The sequence below is a fragment of the Cydia fagiglandana genome, chromosome 24 (genome assembly GCF_963556715.1).
Source record: "Cydia fagiglandana chromosome 24, ilCydFagi1.1, whole genome shotgun sequence".
Lineage (NCBI taxonomy): Eukaryota > Metazoa > Arthropoda > Insecta > Lepidoptera > Tortricidae > Cydia > Cydia fagiglandana.
Window position 1 is genome coordinate 9,272,691 of NC_085955.1, and position 25,763 is coordinate 9,298,453.

The following is a 25,763-nucleotide window of genomic DNA, read 5'->3' on the forward strand; positions in this document are numbered from 1 at the left end:
AGAAAGCGCTGGTGGCCTAGCGTGCGACTTTCAATCCGGTGGTCGCGGGTTCAAAACCCGGCTCGTACCAAAGAGTTTTTCGGAACTTATGTACGAAATATCATTTGATATTTACCAGTCGCTTTTCGGTGAAGGAAAACATCGTGAGGAAACCAGCATACATCTGCGAAGAAATTCAAGGGTGTAGTGAAGTCACCAATCAGCATTGGGCTAGCGTGGAGAATATAGCTCAAGCCCTCTCGCGCATGAGAGGAGGCCTGTGCCCAAAAGGCCAAGCACATGTTTGGCGCGACAATATCTCGCGGCGAGATAGACTGCCCGTCTTTTTCTAACTATGTTAACAAAAGAGAGACGAGTCTATCTCGCCGCGAGATACTGTCGCGCCAATCATGTGCTAGCCCGGCTGCAGTGGGACGTTTATAGGCTGAAATTATTATTATATTAAACTTATTAATTATTAATAACTCGTACTTACGTTTAATTTTCAGATAGGACAGCGGCACGGTGGTTTCCTAGGCCTCCTGCAGAGGGCGCTGGCTCGCGCCTCCCCCCACATCTGGTTCGAGAGGTCGGAGGTCAAGGACCGCCACGCCGTGGCCAGGAGGTGAGGCTCACTATGACATATTACTAATACTAGTAACGCCATCTATAGTTCATATTTTGAAGTGAAAACTTCTCTAGCGGCGCTGTGCACTTTTTGTGATAAACTCGCGACAGGTCACGTGACCGTAAGATTCGTAAGACGGACACGTGACCTGATCGAAAAACTGTTACAATGTCATCGAGTTTTCACTTCTGCCGGCACTCCCGGAGTGCAACCCGTTTTTTTAGCATTAGAAAGAAGGTAAACAATCTTGACGCGTTTTTTTAAATATTGAAAAACGCTTTAAAAAATTAATTTATCCACTTGACCGTCCGACGATAGCATAGTATCCGAAAATAAAAACCGGGCAAGTGCGAGTCGGACTCGCGCACGAAGGGTTCCGTACCATAATGCAAAAAAAAAAACAAAAAGAAGCAAAAAGAAAACGGTCACCCATCCAAGTACTGACCCCTCCCGACGTTGCTTAACTTTGGTCAAAAATCACGTTTGTTGTATGGGAGCCCCATTTAAATCTTTATTTTATTTTATTATTTTATTCTGTTATAGCGGCAACAGAAATACATCATCTGTGAAAATTTCAACTGTCTAGCTATCACGGTTCGTGAGATACAGCCTGGTGACAGACGGACGGACGGACGGACAGCGAAGCCTTAGTAATAGGGTCCCGTTTTACCCTTTGGGTACGGAACCCTAAAAATATGCTCTTAACCGTCCGCGGGAACCTTACTATCCAAAGGGGTGGAAGAAAGATTTGATTGAATTGATATTTGGGCATTATTTACTAATTCTCTAGATGCGACAACGCAGCCTAACTAAATAGAATTTTTTTTTAGAGCTAACAAAAATTTAGATGTCAGTGTAGTTATAATTTTTGTAGAAAATTGTGAATGCGCTGCGCGGGGCTTGCGTCGCTAAAAAACCCTACATGGGGACGGTTGACAGGAAAACAGTCTCGCGGGCCGGACGGTTGAGTGGTTATATTGCGCCTCGGTGAACCGCTCGCACGGCTGTCATGCAGGGCTTTTAGTTTTAGATTTTTTGTTATTTAAGTAATACTAACTTATTTTAGTTGTAGTACCTATTAGTTTAGTATTAATAATTTTAGTTTTTTAATTTTTAGTTGTAATTTTAGTTTATATTTGTTATTTTAAGTACGTACTAACAATACTATGGACCTTGTTGTCTGAAAATAAACGCTTTTTATTTTTATTTATTTTATTTATTATATTACTTACGAAAGCAAAATAATGTAAAAGATCGTATATGATTTATAATTCTAACATATTTGCTGTGACTTATTTTTCAATGGTGATTTTTAATAAAAAGACATGTCAAGATCGCTTACCTTCTTTCTAATGCTAAAAAAAACTAGTCATACTATTCAAACGTCATATATCTTTGTTGTCCGCAGACTAAAAGAGCACATATCAGTCCCCGACAACCCCCCGATCCTGATCTTCCCGGAGGGGACCTGCATCAACAACACCTCCGTGATGCAGTTCAAGAAGGGCAGCTTCGAGGTCGGCGGCTGGATCTACCCCGTCGCCATTAAGTGAGTACAAATACAAATAACACTACATACAACACAACAACACTACAAATACAAATGATCCATACTACAACTACAAATAACACTACATACAACACAACAACACTACAAATACAAATGATCCATACTAATATTATAAAAGAGCACATATCAGTCCCCGACAACCCCCCGATCCTGATCTTCCCGGAGGGGACCTGCATCAACAACACCTCGGTGATGCAGTTCAAGAAGGGCAGCTTCGCGGTCGGCGGCTGGATCTACCCTGTCGCGATTAAGTGAGTCTACTACAAATACAAATAACACTACATACAACACAACAACACTACAAATACAAATGATCCATACTAATATGATAAAAGAGCACATATCAGTCCCCGACAACCCCCCGATCCTGATCTTCCCGGAGGGGACCTGTATCAACAACACCTCGGTGATGCAGTTCAAGAAGGGCAGCTTCGAGGTCGGCGGCTGGATCTACCCTGTCGCGATTAAGTGAGTCTACTACAAATACAAATAACACTACATACAACACAACAACACTACAAATACAAATGATCCATACTAATATGATAAAAGAGCACATATCAGTCCCCGACAACCCCCCGATCCTGATCTTCCCGGAGGGGACCTGCATCAACAACACCTCGGTGATGCAGTTCAAGAAGGGCAGCTTCGAGGTCGGCGGCTGGATCTACCCTGTCGCGATTAAGTGAGTCCACTACAAATACAAATAACACTACATACAACACAACAACACTACAAATACAAATGATCCATACTACAAATACAAAAAACTACATACAACACAACAACACAACAACACTACAAATAATCCATACTACAAATATAAATAACACTACATACAACACAACAACACTACAAATACAAATGATCCATACTACAAATACAAATAACACTACATACAACACAACAACACTACAAATACAAATGATCCATACTACAAATACAAAAAACTACATACAACACAACAACACAACAACACTACAAATAATCCATACTACAAATATAAATAACACTAATTACAACACAAAAACACTACAAATACAAATGATCCATACTACAAATACAAATAACACTACATACAACACAACAACACTACAAATACAAATGATCCATGCTAATATTATAAAAGAGCACATATCAGTCCCCGACAACCCCCCGATCCTGATCTTCCCGGAGGGGACCTGCATCAATAACACCTCGGTGATGCAGTTCAAGAAGGGCAGCTTCGAGGTCGGCGGCTGGATCTACCCCGTGGCCATTAAGTGAGTCTACTACAAATACAAATAACACTACATACAACACAACAACACTACAAATACAAATGATCCATACTACAACTACAAATAACACTACATACAACACAGCAACACTACAAATACAAATGATCCATACTACAAATACAAAAAACTACATACAACACAACAACACTACAAATACAAATGATCCATACTACAAATACAAAAAACTACATACAACACAACAACACTACAAATAATCCATACTACAAATATAAATAACACTACATACAACACAACAACACTACAAATACAAATGATCCATACTACAAATACAAATAACACTACATACAACACAACAACACTACAAATACAAATGATCCATACTAATATTATAAAAGAGCACATATCAGTCCCCGACAACCGATGATGCCAGAAATGCGGGGGTGCGCGGGACGAGGTGAGCGAAGTCCCGTGCCGCGATTGGTCCGTTCAAAGACACGGACGTCACACAAAGACACTTACGACCTGAACATGGAGTAAAATTACCGTATGCGTGGCAGAGGGGGTAGCGCGACTATGCTCAGTCTGGTGGATGTTTTGTCTGTGGTCTACTACAAATAAGTCCCGTGCATGAACTATAGGGGGCAGCGTAAGCCGTCAGATTTTTGGTGCGAGGCGTAAATGTACAGCTACAGGTGCACACATATATATGTTTCCGAATCAGGCCACAAGATGGCAGACCCTCTAACGTGAGATAGACGATAGACGAATACATACAGTGACTTATTCAATCTCTTCATTTCGTTCTATGGGCACCAAGCGGAATGCCATTGCAGAACTGAGATATTGGTATTTTAGTCAAAATGTCGTCAACCTTATTACCTAGGCAATAGAGTCCTAGTAAGTAAATAATTGCTGCAGGGTAGATGTTCGCGCACCACCGGGCGAGCGCGTCGAATGGTTTGCCGCGCTCACCCAGCGGTGGATTCTATTGCCTATAGTTCGTTTTTTTTAGCATTAGAAAGAACTTGCAAGAAGGTAAGCGATCTTGACATGTCCTTTAATTGAAAAACGCTTTTTAAAAATCAAAAACCATTACTTATGAAAGCCGAAGAATATAAATGATCGTATTAGATTCATAATTGTTACATATGGCAAATATGTAACTTATTTTTATAATGTGTTTGTCAATTAAAAGACACATCAAGATTGTTTACCTAATTTCTAATGCTAAAAAAAACGAAGTATAGGTAGGGCGACGACATTTTGACTAAAATACCAATATCTCAGTTCTGCAATGGAATTCCGCTTGGTGTCCATAGAACGAAATGAAGTACATAGACATACCTATCTAATGACCTAATTCTCAACTCTATTGGCGTTGGGACCATTTTGACGTATAGTCCTTTATTATAAACAAATTATAATTATTATAAAAAATAACTTATTGTTCAGATACGACCCCCGCTTCGGCGACGCGTTCTGGAACAGCTCCCGCTACGGCATGCTGCACTACCTCCTCAACATGATGTCGTCGTGGGCCATCGTCTGCGACGTCTGGTACCTGCCCCCCATGCGGAGGGGGGAGAGGGAGGACGCCGTGGCCTTCGCCAACCGGGTCAAGGCCTGCGTGGCGGCGAGGGGCGGGCTTATAGACCTGCAGTGGTGAGTGGGAATCAGATGTTACTACCTCCTCAACATGATGTCCTAGTGGGTCATCGTGTGCGACGTCTGGTACCTGCCCCCCATGCGGAGGGGGGAGAGGGAGGACGCCGTGGCCTTCGCCAACCGGGTCAAGGCCTGCGTGGCGGCGAGAGGAGGGCTTATAGACCTGCAGTGGTGAGTGGGAATCAGATGTCACTACCTCCTCAACATGATGTCGTCATGGGCCATCGTGTGCGACGTCTGGTACCTGCCCCCCATGCGGAGGGGGGAGAGAGAGGACGTCGTGGCCACTGTGAAAACTTGTCAAAAAACAGTTTAAGTCACATTGTGTACAAGTTACTCTATGGTTTACGATAGGCACTAATTTGTTTAGTCATACCATAGAGTAACTTATAACCAACGCGGTTTGTCTACAGGACAGAGCTTTGCCCACAGACAAATCATCCTCCAGACTGAGCATAGTCGCGCTACCCCCTCTGCCACGCATACGGTAATTTTACTCCATGTTCGAGTCGAAAGTGTCTTTGTGTGACGTCCGTGTCTTTGAACGGACCAATCTCGGCGCGGGACGCATTTTTGGCATCATCGGTTGCATGAAATAATTGCTCTAACCTCTAGCCGCCCATACGTCAAACCTTGCCAAGCAAAATGAAATTTTATTTTGTCAACACAAAGTTCAAATTAGAATGGAACAGGAGACCTTTTTATAGCTCTCTGGGCGGCTAGAGGTTAAACTTGGTCTAGAGGATTCCTATTATGGCTTTACCTAATCCCTATTAAAATATCTATATTCTTTCAGGGACGGCCAACTAAAACGTATGAAGGCGAAGAAGGAATGGCGGGAATTGCAGCAAGAAGAGTTCAGCAAACGGTTAAAAGGCGAATGAGAACACCTGGTTAAAGTGTAAAAATACCTGGTAAATAACAGGTTAAAAAACCTGGTGAATAACAGGTAAAATACCTGGTTAATACTAGCCGATACCTAGAACAGAGAAATGTACTGAGTGTTAATACTTGTGACTGAAAAGTGAGTGAGCTATGATTATGATATGACTAGTACCATTTAGTAGTGGGCCATACTAAAAGTTTCCGGATTCTGATATATGAGAAGACTTATTTTTTCTAAGTGGCCGGTTCCAGGAATTTTCAGTATGCCCCAAGTATACGTTTTGTATGGAATACCTGTTAGTATTTTATTAGTTACGCTTTGAGCGTATTGTGTATATTTGAAGCCATATTGCTTAGGTAGTATGTTTTTTTTTTAATAGACTATAGGCCAAAGATATGGAGCAATCTTTTCTAGCGATGGCGCCATAACCTTCAGCCTACTCTCGAGTAGATGGCGTTAATATTAATATTTAACAAGTTGACACATATCAGTGAAAGAATAAGGATCAAAGTCAAATGGCGTTCTAACAGTTTTAATCATCTGGCGAAAGATGGCAGTAAATGTACTGTAGCTACATAATTTACCATGACTGTAACTCTCTATTTCATATTCTCTGCCGTTATATACGTTACTACTAACGCCATCTGTTGGCGAGTAGTTTACAATATTAAAATGACAAGACTACCGAAGCAACATGGCGAATGAACAGGGCCTAAATGTAACATAAGGATAGTTTGTGTAGGCAATACCAGAAGCGGCTAAGGGTGGTATCCAGTATGTATTGCGTCTCACATTTTTCTTTAATGAGAGAGTGAGACGCACTGACATTGGACAGGCAATGTCACCCTAATTTGCTAAACGTAATTCAAGACCAAAAAAAGTAAGACAATGTTGCCACTGCAATAATTTGTTTGTAAAATAGTAAATTCCTTGTGATGAATAATCACGCTAAGATAATTTATTTATTAGTAATTTTACTCCTACGATTTAAAAAAGTACTTTTATTTATTTATTTTTACATAAATACAAGACGCTCTAGTAAAAAAGTGGCAACATTTTCATTTTTTTTTTTGGTCTTGAATTACGTTTTCCAGTATAAAAGGTTCAAAATTATTTTAGGAGTCTCTAGGGGTCTCGTACAATCGAAGTGTATGGCTATATGCTTTCATTTTAAAACGGCATAACCGAAAGAACCTTTGACCCTGTTTTTACTGTCAATTTTTACCAGTAACATTTATTTGAAACTATTAATCTTTCTGAAGTACTTTGATAATGGTTGAAATTATACTCTGTATCTTTAGGTATATAAATAAAAGTAAACAAAATCTACCCTCAAATGGCTCCTTAAGCCAGTTGAGGGTAGATGAAAACATTACACGATCAAATAATGTAGGTTAAAGTCAGGTCGTTCAGTGACTGATCCAGGCGGTTTTGTATTTGGTTGGTTAACCAATAAATGTTATAAGTTTATAACTACCCGAAAATGTTTGTTTACTTTTATGTAAAAATCTAAAGATACAGACTTTATATACGCAGCGGATAGTTGTTTGGCCGGATACCGGATGTTCGGTCTGAACATCGGCCGAATATTCGGCCGGCGGAACTATACATACATTTCGGTTTTTCAGGTGAGCATTCTGCAGGTTATGACCTGTTTCCTAGTGAACGTTCGCGCGGACCCATTTCTAGGTTCGAAATGAGTGCGCGTGCAAGTGAGTGGAATGTTTAAATTGTTTTAAAATAATAAACAAGTACGATTATCACCGTGACTGTTTCTTAAATCCAATTTTTTACTCCAAAATCAAGCAAAGTTTCTATCCGGTATCCGGCCGGATAGTAGGTCACTATTCGGTGCATCTGTACTCGAAACTTTTTCTTAATATTTTGACACAATTTTACCCTAAAATCATGTACTATTTTTAGATGAAAAACTGACTTAAAATGTAACAGTTTGTATAAAAGATTTAAAGGTGTTTACGCGTTGCCATTTTTATGTTGTGATTATTTTGTACTTCGGTGTTATCTAATATAAATATAGAAAATCTGATTTTCACAGATCCTGGTGTTTTTGGGTTCTTTCAACTCAGAATCACTAATATATCTAAAAAGAATGTATTTTTTATTTAATCGAGTTATACTAGCTATAACTCGATTAAATAAAAAGATACATTAAAAAAGAAAAATAAACTAACTTATTTATAAAATAAAACTAAAAACTATAAAATTAAAATACATCTAAGAAATTGGGCCCCTTTGCCATGGTGCCGAGGACGCTGGCAGCATTTCCCCGCTGTACTGCGATGCTAATACGTTGAGCGGAAAAGCTGCCAGCTCTTTGGTCACCAGTGAAGTCCATTAGCCTTTTTGATAGCTCTTTAAAAACGTTGTAGAGCGTTAGGACCACGGGCCAAGGGTCATATTAAATCCTGATGCTGAAAAATGTATGAAAATTGTACTTTCCACTACGTCACGCACATGTATGAAAATTTTTTTCACACTTAAAACGACGTAATGGAATGGAAATTTTGGTACATCTTTTTTTAATGTTAGAAATGAGAATGCTGTCTGTTCTGAGTTTAATGGGCTCAAGAATGTCCATATTTGAAAGAATCAGGTTTTCAATATTTTTTTTACGATACGCCCATTTTCTATGATTATTCGGAGTTCTGAAAAATCTTGTTTATCCCTATTTTTTATTAGATTTTGGAAATATTAGACAATATTCTTAAAATTTGTATAATATTAGGGTTGAAAATGCTTGTGATTATGGGTAGAAATTAAATATAACATGAAAGTTTAAAAAAGAGTGGGAGCCGCTTTGGGGCTATTCATAAATTACGTCATATCATTTTAGGGGGGGGGGGGTCTGGGCATCGGATGACGGTAGCATGAAGTAGGAGGAAATGCGGTCATTTGAAGCATGATTTTTGGATGATTATAGGGGGGGGGGGGGTCAAAAATCGTCAAAAATCGATGACGTAATTTATGGACAGCCCCTTTGCCGTAACATAATTTCACTTGGTTTTAGAAAATATGTGATATAATATATGAAAATCTTATAGATTAAACATGCATTGAGCGCCATCTACATCACCTGTCATATTCGAATCACTTACATAAAATCAAAGAGAAATAGAGTGTATTTAGAGACGGATTGTCAAAGTAAATTTTGTAGCCACTGTAAATTTACTGCCATCTTTTGATAGAACACAAAACTGTTAGAACGCCATTTGACTTTGATCCTTATTCTTTCACTGATATGTGATAACTTGTTAAATATTAATATTAACGCCATCTACTCGACTATAGGCCAAAGGTATGGTGCAATCTTTTCGAGCGATGGCGCCATAACCTTCAGCCTACTCTCGAGTAGATGGCGTCAATATTAATATTTAACAAGTTAACACATATCAGTGAAAGAATAAGGATCAAAGTCAAATGGCGTTCTAACAGTTTTAATCGTCTGTCGAAAGATGGCAGTAAATGTACTGTGGCTACATAATTTACCATGGCAGCAACTCTCTATTTCAAATTCTCTTTGATAAAATATCATTCACACTCGAAGGGTAGGATGACACCTGTCATTTACATATAATTTATAACCTAAAAAACCGGACAAGTGCAAGTCGGACTCGCCCACCGAGGGTTCCGTACTTTATAGTATTTGTTGTTATAGCGGCAACAGAAATACATCATCTGTGAAAATTTCAACTGCCTAGCTATCACGGTTCATGAGATACAGCCTGGTGACAGACGGACGGACGGACGGACAGCGGACTCTTAGTAATAGGGTCCCGTTTTTACCCTTTGGGTACGGAACCCTAAAAACACCAAATCTCTCAAAATTGTATTGAAATGACAGGTGTCAAAGTTCGAGTTTGAAAAATATAATAATTGAAGGTACTATTTTATGCGTCTAAGGCTCACTTGCACCATCCCACTAACCCATGATTAAGCGGTTAAACCGTTAACCTAGTGTCAAATTATACTGGTAACCATGGTAACTCCAGGTTTAACCGGTTAACCCCGGGTTAGAGGAACGGTGCATGTGGGCCTAAGTGCCACTTTACTAGTACAATTAGACACTGGGTTAACGGTTTAACTGCTTAACCCCGGGTTAGTGGGATGGTGCAAGTGGGCCTTAATATTCTCTTGCCTATGGGTGGTATTCCACCTGTCCAACTTTGTCCAATGTGTATTTTGTCTCACAATTTGTTTAATGAGAGAGTGAGACGCAATCAGGATATTGGACAGAAGGAATATCCCTATGAAAGACAAATTGATTTGACAACTTGTTACCATTTTGGTATTAGTTCGAAATTAGACCTTATTGTCATAGTCATAACGTCTAATTTGGAATTAAACTGTTATACCGTTATTTCTAAACGCTGTACTGGCCTGAATTAGCTATTAATTGTTTGTCTCTATCTGTCATTATGACTTAAGTATTTGTAAGAAAGGGATAAAATTTAACTAAATCGGGCCCGTAAAGTTTTATGAATAAGGTGGTTAGAGTTAGACCAAGAAAAGTCTGCAGCTTTGATAGCCCACGCCGTGCAAGTGTTATTTATACGTCATAATTTCATAGACGATGACGTTTGAAATAACACTTGCACCAGGCATGGCTCACTCCGCGATTTCGCCGCTTTGCTACAGGTAGCTAAAAGTACACTCGTTCCACACCAATTTTGGTGGCTAGCCATAAGCCGCGCGTGGCGCTGTCGCCACCTAGCGGCCATATCTGTCCTGATCGTAACAGACGCGTTTTGTTGGAGAGTGAGTCTTCTGTACCTAGTACTATTATTTATTCTGTGCTGCTGGGCTATCAAAATCGCTGCAGACTTTTCTTGGTCTGACTCTAGAACATGGCCACTACGCCTCGGCGTACACTTCAGTCATTTAGATTGTATTTATTTATTTATTATTAGTTTTAATTGTTCTTAAGCGATTTTTGAAATATTTGTACTGTTTTTTTTAACGTGTAGACATTTTTGTTAATAAAGCATTCCTATAGAAATGAGATGGTTTTTATTGTATGTATCACCCATTTAGGGGTGACACCCGACTGTGAACATCAGTAGCAGGCGTGGCTCACTCCGCGATTTCGTCGCTTTGCTACAGGTAGCTAAAAGTACGTCCGTTCCGCCCGTATTTTGGGGATTGCCATAAGCCGCGCGTGGCGCTGTCGCCACCTAGCGGCCATATCTGTGCCGATCGTGACAGACGCGTTTTGTTAGGGAGTGAGTCTTCTGTACGTAGTACTATTATTTATTCTGTGTCAATAGTGCCACCTATAAAATATCGTCAAATGAAAGCGATGGAGTAAATCCTGAGCTATTTAACATAAATTATACTCTTTTTAAATATATTTTACAATTTTGATTGAATTTTGGGGTGACACCCACAATTTCCGCACCGGGTGCCACCCATGCTAGCTACGCCACTGATACCACCCTAAGCACTCGCGGCACAAAACAGATAGGTACAGAAATCAATCTACATACAAAGTGCGCTCGAGCAACGCACACATAGACACTGCTCACGGACACGATATCTCGGACCGGTTGGGACCACTGCGAGCGCGAGTGCCATCCGCTTGAGACGCGCGTCTGTGAACATTTTTGTGCAATAATGGAGAAACAAAAGTTATTATAACTGTTCAGTAGATGGTTGTTTAAATTCAACATTAAGCGGTGAATTATCGTTTTTTAAACTACGAGTTTAACAATGACATTAAAATTAAAATATTTTAGTTATTATTAATTCATATTTCCATTCTTCCCGTTCCATCCTCAACAATAAATCAAACAACTAGATACGAGCTGATACGAGTGCCACGTTAGTTTTTTGTGCATAGCTATTATAGTTAACAACCCTAGAGCAACCGCCGAGCGTAGGTATGAAAAGTGAAGTACATACATGCAATTGACTTCTGTACCTATCTGTTTTGTGCTCGCGGCGAAATTGCCAGTGTGATAACACCAAAAAGAATAGATAGTATAGAGGGGTTCTCTCATTGTGTCTGTTTTTATATCATTTTGATCCATGTTCATTCACTGATATCTATGTGTTAAAATTGTTAAATATGAAACGGTGTCGCCACGCCATCTAGCCGAGCATAGGCTAAAGGTGTATGCGGCATCTATCCGAGAATGACTTTTTCTTGATTTCCGAGGCACGTTTTTTCCTTAGACTTTATTCATCTTATACGAAGTTACATATATCATGTCTTTGATAACACCAAAGATAACACTAATGGATGATTCCAGGATGAACAAATCAGTTGCTAGATGGCGCTGACACATGCGGCAACTAGGTAACGATTTATTACCGTAATTGTATAAGTATTCTTTACTATTATTAGGTAAGTATATTTTTTAAAATGATGGAGTAAGACTCCGACGAGTTTTTGGGGCCTTTACTTGCGCTTGACGCATTTTCGTGAAGGCATTTTACATTTATTGCAAAATTCAAGACTTTTCGAAACACTCGCTACACTCGTGGTTCCGTTTCCATTTTACACTGTATTCTTGCTGCTATAAGCCAACGAGGTTAATAATCGTAGGACAGGTATTTCGTCGGGTGACAAGCAAAAGTCACTAACTAACAGCATTGAAATTATTGGATAATAAACCGTGTTACAAGTGTAATTAAGTACATTGTTACTTTAATTTTTTCATAGTACTTAGTGACTTTTGCTTGTCACCCGACGATTTATTCTAGACTCAACAGAAAAAAAAAACTCAGTTCGAGAAAAAATAATTTAATTCAAATACAAAAATGCCTTTAACATTAAATACTAAATCCATGCTTATAACTAACTAAAGATACTCTAATTCACATATTTGCAAAGAATGAGTGAGCACATAATTTTAGCAGCTTTTTAATATTTAAAATGATTTATTTGTGACATTATCTATGAAAAGGGACCTTATTGTAGATGGTGCTTACGTCGCTCAGCGTCGCGCGGCATTGTATTTATATTGGAGCATTGTTTATAATGGCGTAAGTGCCATCGACAAGGTTCCTTTTCATAGATAACGTCACATTTAGAGATATAAATATTATCTTAAATCTCTTTTTAACTAATATACAGGGTGACATATTATGATTCTAAATGCCATTTTTAATGTTAGTACAAAAATATCGCCAAATTAAAGTTTAAGCAGTGCCTTTTGTTTAAGTAGCTTTAGAATCTGGAATTTACGTTAAAATTCAAATATGGAACGTCAACTTGCTTGTCTATACACCGTGTTTTTTTTGATTTCCGTTAATTTCAAGGGTGCATTCCTGAGCTTAAATCAAGTAACTTTCTCAAAGACACCGATATTCTAATTAACTCCATTTCGGAGATAATCAATAATTTATTTTTTTCCTTTAGGGCCTCTACAAACGTGTACACTTGCCTTAGGGCCTGTTTACATATTGATCAGTGTTTAGAATGAGTTCATACATTTGCTACTAAACTTAAGTACAATCTCGGTCGATAGATGTTCGAAATGACATTGATATGTCACAGATTTCAATTGTTTGGTTGAGTTAAATGTAATGCCTGTGTTACAACAACGCTATATGCTACATTTAATTATTTTTTTGTTTTAAAAAAAGCAAAAAAAAATTTTTGAAAATTAACTATGCCATTTAGTTCTCTTAAACGTTCTTAATCATACCCCGAAGTTAACGGAATTCGATAAAAACACGGTGTATAATATATAAGTACTCTGGCAAGCCAGGTCTGTCTACTGACAATAAAAAAATATTGACTCTCCCATAGGAAATTTCAACAGCAGACCAGCAAAATGTATGAAACATCCAATTTTTTTCCGCGATTTCGGGGTTGGTCCCATAGTAAAAGTTGCTCAGTATAACCTAAACATTAACGGATTTGAGTAATTGCTTTTCGTTCAGTTACATACTGTATAGGCGCAAAGGATCAATCTCATACAAAATTGGAGTTCCTTGCTTATTTTACTGACAACTTGGCTTGCCACAGCATACCTACATAACCTCTCGAGCCACAGTTATAGACAATGTCAAAATCTTCAAAAACAGCACTCTTTTTGCGCATTTTCTAAGTTTCATGGTAAAAGAGAATTTAGTATAGAGGCATATTGTCCATCGCTCGAATAGATGGCGCCATACCTTTGGCCTATACTCGTGTAGATGGCGACACCTTTTGATATTTAAAGAATTTAACACATATCAGTGAACGAATAAGGATTAAAGTCAAATGGCGTTCTAAAAGTTTTAATGCTGCGTCGAAAGATGGCAGTAAATTTACTGTGACTTCAAAATTTACTTTGGTAATACTCCTCTATACTGAATTATCTTTGTTTTATAACCACATATGTATGTACTCATAACTTCGTGCTTAATGAATGCCTGATGAATATAATACGCCTATTATACATGAGGTATATCGATCGATCAACTATTTCTTGTTATTCTGTCCCATCAGCCAGGAGACAATAGTAGCATAGTTTCTTAGAAGAGCTGCTGTACCATGTTCTACAAACGTCTTTAGTAGATGTCCCATTATGGAAAGGCCTTATAACTACCATAAAATTCAAGTTTGGTTCATTTTAATACGAAATAACTAGTATTTTAAGAGTGACCCAGGAGACCGTAACCATGGCAACTAGTGACAAGAAAATTCACCCTTGTACATATAAGCAGGCGTGGCTCACTCCGCGATTTCGTCGCTTTGCTACAAGTAGATAAGAGTACATCCGTTCCACACCAATTTTGGTGGCTAGCCATAAGCCGCGTGGAGCTGTCGCCACCTAGCGGCCATATCTGTGCTGATCGTAACAGACGCGTTTTGTTAGAGAATGAGTCTTCTGTACCTAGTACTATTATTTATTCAGGTGATATAAGCATTTTGACATACAAAATATAAGTTAAACATTCACCCATTCGATTCTTCAGCTGAGATAAACATTTCTGTTTTAATACGATTGCACTGAATGTCTTTCATTAAAATAGCTATATAATATATTCTAGACAACAGTACTAAGTTGCCGTTGTTTCGCTACTTGTTACTAGATGGCGCTAGTAGTATTAATAATATATTACATAATATAAAAAGATTAATAGATTTATTACTACTCTTAGTTATGTTTACGAAATAAATGACTGTAATCATACCTACAAATTTCATTAATGCTTTTGTATATTCATAAAATCACTGAAAACTACTTCAGTCAACCTCAGTACATTTTGTACCGAGACTGACTGAAATAGCAAGACACTTTCGTACGTTTCCGTGAAAATACGATGGAAAATAATTAAACAATACATTTGCCGCGTCATCTGTTGTCGAGTAGCGTGATTATAAAGATGTCCAATACTACTAGCAAGGCCGTCTTAAACTATGCCGGGGCTCTTGGGAACATAAGAATTTGCGGCCCTTTTGGAAAGCAAAGAAAGCGAGTCAAACTAGCATTTTCTACTATGATCTTCTATACATATATTATGGGTAATCAAATATACTGTTACTGTCTGTCCTTCGGGGCCCCCTGAGGATGGGGGCAATGGGCCCGGGCCCCGCATGGTACAGACGGTACTGTATATACATAGAAAACACCCAAAGAAAAAAAAACTGTTCAATACTACTAGCGCCATCTATCGTCGAATAGCACGATTAGAAAGTTTTCCTGTGCACGGCGCGGTGCCCCTCCTCGTCGTATTCCCGCTTGGAGACCCACATCTTGCGGAAGGTGTCGAGTGAGGCCAGGATCGAACCCCCTATCCATGTGGAGTACAGGCGCTCCTGGGGCGCTGAGATCTGCAGACGATATATTAATATAAATAAACTAATCTGAAATAAATGTCATATACTAAGAATAAGTTTTTGCAAAAATTTCATTTTTGGTACAATATAAAAGCTTGTACCAAAAATTATTATTTTTTTGCCAAAAACTTATTAACAAAAAACTCAATTCTAAGCCCAATAGCGGTATCTCAAAAACAAATGATGTTGAAAATTGAATATTCAGATAAAGCTACAATCCAAGGTATATGTTTGCATTGAATTTTTATTTCCGCTAATTGGCTTAGCAGAATAGTATAAATCAAAATCAAATATCATTTATTATCAGGCAACTAAGGCCCATAGATACATATCTTACATACTAACATACATACAATAGTAAAATCTTATAAGCTAAAAAAATATTTCGGCGACACGGCGGTTTGCAGTCGTGTCGCATGTTCCGGTGTAGGATTTGGCAGATTCGCACGGAACCGCCGAAACATAGTATAGTATGTCATACCCTGATCTTCATATCCTTAGGCGCCAGCCGCCGTATCTCCGCCAGCAGGCGGTCCCCGAAGCCCCGGAACAGCGTGGAGCCCCCGGAGAGCACTATGTTCTGGTAGAGGACCTTACGGAGGTCCATGTCTGACTTCTGAATGGCGAACATCAGGACCTCGTGGAGACCTGTGGGAGAAATGGTTTATTAAGGCCTATCCCATAGAGGTACAATAATATAGAGATGACACGGGGGGCCAAACGACCGAACGAGATGCACTTATGGAAATTTCAGTAGGAGTAGCAGAGAAAGCGGTATTATTGCTTGTCCTTGTCACAGTCTCACTTTTTGTTTGTTCCCTACCAAAAATTTAGCATGGTTTAAGGTGGGCAATAAATAACCCGACCGAATTACGTAGATTGTGTTTGGTATGTTGTCAGGAATGTTAAAACGTGTTTTTAATATTGTCGCTTTGCGTATGTTTTGTCCCTCACGGAGGCACGCGTATAGCTCATCTGTCTATGTAATACTAGGTCTATGGCCTACCCAGATTAGTCAATTTTTCGCCAATCTGATTCAATTGCCCGATCGAATCAGAAGGTGTGGACGCAAATACCAATTTGGCTCGCCGTATTCAACATCCCTGATATATAGATATTGAGCATCTCTCACCTTCGCACTCCTCTCCGATGAGGTCAGGTCGAAACAGCACTTCCGGCGCCCGGAACCGCGCCGGACCGATCTGAGGACAACGATGCAAATATTCATTAACACTGTCTTAGTTGGATCAAGCCACAGACAAAACATCCTCCAGACTGAGCATAGTCGCGCTACCCCCTCTGCCACGCATACGGTAATTTTACTCCATGTTCGAGTCGAAAGTGTCTTTGTGTGACGTCCGTGTCTTTGAACGGACCAATCACGGCACGGGACTCGCTCTCCTCGTCCCGCGCACCCGCGCAGTTTTAGCATCATCGGTTGCATGAACTGATTTATTATTTTCACCACACCAGCTCGGAAAGGCGTACTTTGCACTTCAAAAACTGATAGCAAAGTTGCATTTTATTCACATGCGAGTTGTTTTCGTATGTTTGCTGGTAGAATTGACCTTTAAATGATGATTTTGGATGACAAATATTTAATAACATTCATTTGGATTTGATTTGGTCTGATTTTGTTTGTTATTTTACATTTAAAATTTGCTTGGGGTTGGTGCGGTGAAAATTTATTGTGTTTCACTCGGGGGCAAATTTTGATTAACCCTCGTGCTTTGAAACCTTCGCAAAGCTCATTATTCGATTTTAGAATCTTTCGCTTGTTCGGGTATCAATATTAGCACGAGCGGTTAAACAACAACTTTGCCCCCGAGTGAAACAAATAACTATTTGTGACGTTCCACGGCAAAAGGTACCTTATGGCAGCTGGCGCTTACGTCGCATAGCGCCGCAATAATATTGGAGCGACACATAACAGCGTAAGCGCCAACCGTTTATAAGGTACCTTTACCCGTGGGACGTCACATTTTACCTCTAGCTGTGTTCCGTCGGGTAGGGTGTACTGCGCTCGCTCCGTGTCCAGTGTTTCCTCTTTAAGAGGATTGGGGGAGAGGTAGCAGGCGCGTTCCTTGATGGCCTTCACTATCTCCAACTCGGCGGAGGTGCGGAGGTTCACTCCTTCTTTCCGGAGGAGGAGTCTGGAATGTACATGAATAATATTTTAAACACAATTTCTGGTCCTTTTTAGGGTTTTGTAGAAAAGGACCAGGGATGTTGCAGATATTCGCATCCGCATCCGCGGAACATCCGCATTATTTTCAACATCCGCATCTGCATCCGCATAAAATTGATGCGGAGCATCCGCATGATGCGGATGTCGACCACGTCAGTAACAGGAACGTATTAGCGGCGGCGCCGGCGGCGTAAGTGCTAGGTAATTTCGTCATTATATATAATGAAATCGTCTAGATCCCGAAAAGTCGGCCAAGTTACAGTTTATTAAATAAAACGCACCTATATTCTTGCTCAACTACTAAATGTTTGGTTTTTTTTTAAATAAAATATGCTAAAAATTTAATATTTGATGTTTTTAAAGTACCAAATCTTGACATCCGCATCCGCGGATGTGAGGCTTTAAATATCCGCATCCGCATCCGCGGATGTCAAAAAATCTGCATCCGCAACATCCCTGAAAAGGACCATGGGCAACTTTGTATGGAGCCCGGACCGAACGCCAACAGAAATTAGTGTAAGGTCATTAGATAGGTATTTCTGTGTACTTCATTCCGTTCTATGGGCACCAAGCGGAATTCCATTGCAGAACTGAGATATTGGTATTTTTGCCCAAAATGTCGTCACCCTTATTACCTAGGGCCTAGGTCCTAGGCAATAGAGTCCAAGTAAGTAAAATGTTTTGCCGCGCTCGCCCGGCGGTGGCATGACGGCGCGTATGACACCTTCATCGGAGTCAAAGCGTACATACCTTGAATTTCTCTTGATTTGACTAAGCCTTTCGATACTGTCTCAACGCCGATTTTTTCTTTAAAATTGTGTTAATGCGTCGGTATTTGACGATCGTGTGCTAAATTGTCTTAAAAATATCTTACAAACTTAGCACAGAACTTCAGTGAAGAAGAAAATTTTGAAAATACAAGTTGCCTTTAAGCTTCGGAGTCCCTCAGGGAACTACTCTTAGACCAACACTATACCTCAAGTTTATCTTTTTATTATTATATTCAAATATAATAATATAAATAACTTAAAAATACAATGCTCTGTGGGAAATTGAAAGCTCTATAGTTCGTTTTTTTAGCATTAGAAAGAACTTAAAAGAAGGTAAGCGATCTTGACGTCTTTTAATCGAAAAACGCTTTTTATAAATCAAAAACTATTACTTATGAAACAGCAGAATATAAAAGATCGTATTAGATTCATAATTGTTACATATTTGCCGTAACTTATTTTTTTAAATGTGTTTTTCAATTAAAAGACACATCAAGATTGTTTACCTTATTTCTAATGCTAAAAAAACGAACTATAATAAATAATACCTCAAGTATCTGGTGGCGTCTCTGCCTGCGACGTCTACTCTCATGATGGAGTGCGGCATGGCGAAGCCCTCGTAGATGGGCACGGCGTGGGTGACGCCGTCGCCCGAGTCCAGGACCACGCCTGTGGTGCGCCCTGTGGCGTATCTGTGCAAAAAAATACAATAATTTGAATTTTCCATAGACCTAGTATTACATAGATGAGTTATACGCGTGCCTCCGTGAGGGACAAAACATACGCAAAGCGACAATATTAAAAACACGTTTTAACATTCCTGACAACATACCAAAAACAATCTATGTAATTCGGTCGGGTTATTTGTTGCCCACCATATTCACCATAAACCATACAAAATGTTTGGTGAGGAACATTCAAAAAGTGAGGCTGTGACAAGGACAAGCAATAATATCGCTTTCTCTGCTACTCCTACTGAAATTTCCATAAGTGCATCTCGTTCGGTCGTTTGGCCCCTCCCCCGTGTCATCTCTATATTATTGTACCTCTATGGAATTTTATCATATATGTGTTGTTCACGAGTGAGTGATTTAAATTAAATCTTTTGATTGAAGTCACTCACTCTATTTAAGTACTGGTACTTACACCAGGAAAATCGAGTTAGATGGGCAGGAGAGCTGTCGGACCCATGTGGGCTGGACTGCGGAGTAAGGCGAGGCGGGTTGAGCTCGAGTTCTTCAAACTTCAGTTTATACATGAATGCACGGATTGAGGACCTCAGTAGCACTCAAGTTGGCCGTTTTGTTGACGGTGTCTGTGTCAATAACCTAAAGGCGCGTCTCGATATCGCGCGGCGGTCGCGCGAGCAATGTTCGACCGCGACACACCTGCATTTTGGCGCGCGAGCCAATTTCGACACCATCTTGAACTTATGCGCGGCGGCCGCGCGCGGCAGGCGATCCGACGATCGACCACATTATATCACAAAAATTAATTATTCGGAACGAAGTATAGCCAAATAGAAAAATGATCTGTTGCGATAATTCAATTAAATTAAAGTACGACACTTTTCATTATCCATGTATGCTGCCGCGCGAGCCAAATGAAATATATACACACCCGTCCCAACTGTGCGCGAACATTCCTTTGCCGCGCGGCGAAACACCGACAGTGAATGGTTCTATGCGCGGCGCGGGGCTCGCGCGCCCATGATCGAGTTGGCGCGCGGGGGCGGGGGCCCGGCGTCCACTGCGCGCGGCTGCCGCGCGACCCAATGTTCGATAGCTTGCCGCGCGATATGGAGACGCGGCTTAAAATACGCAGATGACATGGTGCTGCTGGCGCCCTCAGTAGTAGGGTAGGGTAGTTGCATGGGTATACTAGTTTTTGGGTACCGTACTCAAAAGGTAAAAAGGTAAAACGGGACCCTATTACTAAGACTGTCCGTCCGTCTATCACCAGGCTGTATCTCACGAACCGTGATAGCTAGACAGTCGAAATTTTCACAGATGATGTATTTCTGTTGCCGCTATAACAACAAATACTAAAAAGTACGGAACTCTCGGTGGGCGAGTCCGACTCGCACTTGTTTTTATATACTCACAAGCTGAGAACGGCCTGCATGCTCAGAAACAGCGCGGGCACGTTGAATGTCTCGAAGAACACCTCCGCGGCCTTCTCGCGGTTCCGGCGCGGGTTCAGCGGCGCCTCCGTCAGGAGCACCGGGTGCTCCTCGGAGAACGTCGACAGTTGGTCCTGGGCAATGAGAAATAAGTGTTAGAATGCTTTAGGGCTGATTTAGAGCCGCCATACACGGACTGCTCGAGCAGTAACCCAGTGATCAACATACACGGACTGCTTTTGGAGCATTCCACGGGCTGTCCCGTACAAACGCATTTTATTTCCTGTGTTGCGACTTTTATTTTCGGCATTTAAAGCAATCGATTATTTTTCTGTGCATATTTTTGACTAATTGTCATAAAAAAGAAGCTCTTATACCTGCAAATCTTCAGAAAATTCGCGTTTGTACGGGACAAACGGTAGACGATTTCATGGAATTCCCCTTTTGCAGCTTGACCGCACGATGAAATTTCACCGCGCAGCCAACCGCCCGAAGCAGTTGTCACTGCTTGAGCGGTTCGTGTATTGCGAATGACGATTTTGTATTGAAACTGCAGATCACCCAACGGCGACCGCTTGAAGCTGTTGGCACTGACTGCTCAAAGCAGTCCGTGTATGGCGGCCCTTAGACGGCGCGCGAACTCGCATCCTTTTTTAGTTACATTGCGGACTGTTGGTTATGGCCAATTCAACCGACCGATCAAAGCCAGCAATGTAATGAAACTCGCATGCGAGTTCTCGCAATGTAATAAAACTCGCATGCGAGTTCTCGCATCGTCTAAATGAGCCCTAGCGTCATTCTATAGAACTTGCTAACTATGTAAACAAACCGCCATATTGAAACTGTCAATGTGTCAAATTACGCCATCGATTTTTGACGATTTTGGACCCCCCCCTAAAATCATCCAAAAATCATGTCATACTACCATCCAGACCCAGTGGCGGTACTTCCATACAAGCCCAAAAGCCGGGCTTGCCTTAACGAAATTACGTAGTGATAAGATCAATATAGATTATTTCTAAACCGCGCGCCAAATGAACCCGTATTATTAAATTCAAGCAACAGCGCGCGGACCGCGGCGCCAGCGTGTTGCAAATTTTTGCCGCTGTGGCGCCTCGTCCGCGCGAAAGAAATCAGGCGTAGAATGTTCTAGCTATCCTGCTCGCACTCGTTGGCTTGCAACCGGACTTGCTTTTTCGTCCCGCTCTAGGCCCTCTTAGCCTACAAACCGCCATAAAACGATGTAACTATTTGTTGGCATGTATAGCCATTTTATATGGCGATTTAAGCCTGGCTTTTGGTGTGAAGTTTGCTGCATAAGTTCGCACGGGCACGCGTTTACTTCAAGTGTATTATTATTTAGTAGAGTCGGAAGTAACGAAAGCTCAATTTATTTAAGTGAATTTGAATTAAGTAGTGAATGTGGATTTGTTTGTTTGTTGTGACGTTTATAAGTGTTAACAATTGATGAAGTTGTTCCTTGTGACGGTATGAGATGCGTCCACGTATTACTCAACGAAGGCAAGGTAAAATCGTTAAACTTTGTAGAAAAACGGGATATCATGTCAGCGCCAAAACCAACACCAGACTTGTGTATTCTCAGGAAAGTCAGTCGCATTGAGAGAAAATTTTGTACAGCCGTTTATAAAACACAAGGATTGTTGGTTTACTCCAATTAAGGCGTAATTAGAGTAACAGAGAAAGAAGGTACGCCCTCTGATATGTTTGTAAAATTATATCTAGTAGTTACAGTAGTACCTAGTATGCCTAGCTCGCCGCGATACTTACGCTAGCAAATCCATTCATTCTTCATTTGTTTGAGTTCAAAGTGAGAGTGGACATTTATTACGAAAACATATCTTTCGGCTTGCCTTACTCCGAAACCGTAGGCACGCCGCTGTCCAGACCCCCCCCCCCCTAAAATGAAATGACGTAATTTATGAATTGCCCCATAGTTAGCAAGTTCCATAGAATGACACTTTAACACATTCAGTGCCGAAAACCCGACTATCGGGTATTTTATGATTTCGTTCCCAGGTCGGACGACCCGATAGTCGGGATCGTGGTACTACAGCTTTATATAACGAAATTGTTGTGGCCTGGCGCGGATGTCTTGTTTGGCTGGGTGGCAATGAATGTGTTAATCGTAGGTATTTCGTCATTATAGGCTTAAGTACTGCCAGAGGTCTATGGAACGTAGTATGACGGGAACACGCAGACTGGACAAAGTGAGAAACGAAGACCTAAGACAAGAAACAAAAGTGACCGACATACTCACCAAAATAGACCAGCAGAAGTGGAGATGGGCTGGCCACATGCTGAGAGAGAGGCGGGAGAAATGATGTAAGACTGTAACGGATTGGTACCCAAGAGGCTGTACACGGAGCCAGAGGAGACCTCGAACAAGATGGGAGGACGAACTCAGACTCACAGCGGGCCCGAACTGGAGAAGAGTGGCCCACGACAGACCTCAATGGAAAGAGCTAGAGGAGGCCTTTGCCAAGCGGCACACTGAGCTCAGAGATATACTCTAACTCAGAACAAAGGGGCTAGATAGATAGATTTCATCATTCTACGGAATATCCATCCAAAAATGCTGTACTGTGTACATGGTGAATATTATATCTAGGGTCAACCAAAGTAATATCTAGAGTAATAACTCTGCATGGCATTATTTCATAATCATAATAGCCTTTATTGCCAAAACTAAAACAGTATTACATTATATATATAAACAAATTTACTTAAAAACTAACACATCATATTGACCGGATTAGTGTTCAGCGTGTCTTCTGACACAAAGGCCTCTCCCAGCTGCTTCCATTCCTTTCTATCAATGACTTTCCTGGTCCAGGTGGCGCCCCCTATCAACTTGATTGCATGGCATTATTTACAATGACAAATTATGGCGATGTTATAGGTTATAGGTTTTCGCGGGCTTGGTTTCCACAACTTGACGTCATATTATTGCGCCTATTTTACGTGATGCGTTGGCGGCACTATTCTTGCCAACCCAACTCTACTAAGAAGCCCAGTAGACCCTTGACGTTGCCGACGACTTCTGGGAGAGACCCCGGTGAGCCGAGGTGTTTTGCCCGGTATTTTGCCACCCCTGGGCATTCGAGAATGACGTGGGCGGCTGTCTCCTCTGCCTCCATGCATGCTCTGCAGAGGGGGCTTGTGGCGATGTTATTATCAATGTCAAATTCCTATAGAAAATATGACGTCCATAATGACATCGCCTCACTTTGGGCTTGTGCACAAATCACGCGAGGTTCGATAGAGGAGGGGTCTAGGAACTCGAAACAAAAACGGCCGTTTTACCTTTTGACTCATAGATTGACGAATCCAGCAACATAAAAACTAGTCTGATCTATTGAAAAGATACATATATACGTACAAATACAGTGCGTAGCGGCCCCCTTGTTTAAATATCTTTTGTTAAATTTAAATAATCGCGATTATTTAGCAGTTGTGCTAGTGTGCACGTTGATGGACTCTTTAGCACTATTTATTATTATTAAAGCTTTATTTCTTCCATAGTTTTAACAGTTTTATAAATATATTATTTGACATGAAACTATGATAGTTTTATATGGACCCCATTTGGGTAAAAGCCTCCTCCAACCCATGCCATTTTTCACGGTCTTTAGCCTCCTCCACACTCGTGCGCGTATCGTGGCGCGATTCACGCGCATAGTCTGGAGGGGGCTTTTGGCTGACTCCATCCTGCTAAGCACTTTAAGCACTAACGTCACTTTATTTTATTTATTTCATAGCCTTATTTCAGAAAAGGTACTTTTTTTAATACTATATCTACAGTTTTCCTTATTCTACATTCTACGGTAACCGCTTCTGTGTACTTTTGGGCAAAGGTCTCCCCCAATCTTCTCCACTCTTCCCTATTATGAGCCGATCTGGTCCATATTTTTGTTTCTGTCCTTCCAGCCATGTCTTAGATTTCATCAGACCAACTTTTGAACTGTCTGCCTCTGTTCTTTTTGTGCCTTCTAGGGTGCCAAAGTGTTACAAATGTCACTTACCTTGCTGTAAATATAGTTCCACACACGCTCCATATCATTCCAATCGGTGACAATTCCGTGCTCCATGGGGTACTTGATGCTGAGCAGCCCCCGGTGCTCCTCCGCGCGAGGACCGACAAATAATTCGCCTTCCAGAGCGCCTGCCATCACCCGGATGTGCTTTGGTCGACCGATGCTGAAAAAAGGTTAGAAAAATGAAATTGACTGTGTGACTAAACCCTTAAAAAAAGTTAAAGACCTATTATTTATATGCACTGGATACTATGTAATTTTTTTTTTCTATGTAACCCTGAAACTCTTTAAATTCAATGAAAATAATATACTTACTAATTCGGGAATCTGCATTTTGGTATCTGGTCGCCAGCGAAGCCTGCTTTGATGACACCGGAGCCCTGGCAACCGGCAAAGGAATTAGTGTTTGATACTAATTCCTTTGCCGGTTGCCAGCGGCAAGGGAATTAGTATTAAACACTTATGGACATGCCAACGTATGATGACTCATTTCGGATTATAAACTTATGAATGCGCTGGAAGCATTCATTTACTTTATGATTGAAGGAAATTTGAGAAAGTTTATTTATGATAGAAACCCTCTGATAACGAAATTTAGACAATATACACGTAAATTACAAGCAAAATGTTCGTGGGTTAAAAGTTATAAAAGTATAATTATATGGATTATTACGTTATCTATAACGACGGGCTGGTTGACTATAACATCATTTAACTCCATTTTTACTAATTACAACTAAATTACAGTCTTATTTATTGATTTGTTCTGTGAAAATCCACATTCGAGCAGCTTTCAACAGACAAGAATGACATCAGATTTTAGGTGTTGCCATTTATTTCGCCACAGATAAGGCACATAAGTATTT

General features: G+C 40.5%; 2 protein-coding genes across 5 annotated transcripts in view; one reads left to right on the forward strand and one right to left on the reverse strand.

Moving 5' to 3' along the window:
• Positions 1–10,989, forward strand: part of LOC134676390 (glycerol-3-phosphate acyltransferase 4) — a 47,017-nt gene extending 36,028 nt beyond the window's left edge. For all 4 annotated transcript variants that reach the window (XM_063534773.1, XM_063534772.1, XM_063534776.1 and 1 more), the window contains 4 exons: positions 489–604; positions 2,016–2,156; positions 4,871–5,080; positions 5,880–10,989. In XM_063534773.1, the coding sequence (XP_063390843.1) occupies positions 489–604; positions 2,016–2,156; positions 4,871–5,080; positions 5,880–5,967 (555 nt within the window). In that variant the 3' untranslated portion in view covers positions 5,968–10,989. The remainder of the gene's footprint in view (positions 1–488; positions 605–2,015; positions 2,157–4,870; positions 5,081–5,879) is intronic.
• A 2,382-nt stretch (positions 10,990–13,371) lies between these two features.
• On the reverse strand, positions 13,372–25,738 carry LOC134676404 (alpha-centractin). The gene is made up of 9 exons (XM_063534791.1): positions 25,571–25,738; positions 25,213–25,277; positions 24,886–25,060; positions 20,825–20,976; positions 19,269–19,412; positions 17,750–17,915; positions 16,895–16,964; positions 16,244–16,410; positions 13,372–15,756 (listed from the first exon to the last, which is right to left on the reverse strand). Exons 1-9 carry the CDS (start codon positions 25,616–25,618, stop codon positions 15,613–15,615), a joined length of 1,131 nt encoding a protein of 376 aa, XP_063390861.1. The 5' UTR covers positions 25,619–25,738; the 3' UTR covers positions 13,372–15,612.
• Positions 25,739–25,763: the final 25 nt, after the last annotated feature.

Excerpts from the sequence above, each read along its gene's own strand:
- LOC134676404 (XM_063534791.1), bottom strand. The coding sequence starts at position 25,618 with ATGGAGTTAAATGATGTTATAGTCAACCAGCCCGTCGTTATAGATAAC. Across the intron at positions 25,061-25,212 it reads AAATGCAGATTCCCGAATTA|CATCGGTCGACCAAAGCACA; the intron begins GTAAGTATATTA and ends ACCTTTTTTCAG. Across the intron at positions 17,916-19,268 it reads GACGCCACCAGATACTTGAG|ACTCCTCCTCCGGAAAGAAG; the intron begins GTATTATTTATT and ends TGTACATTCCAG.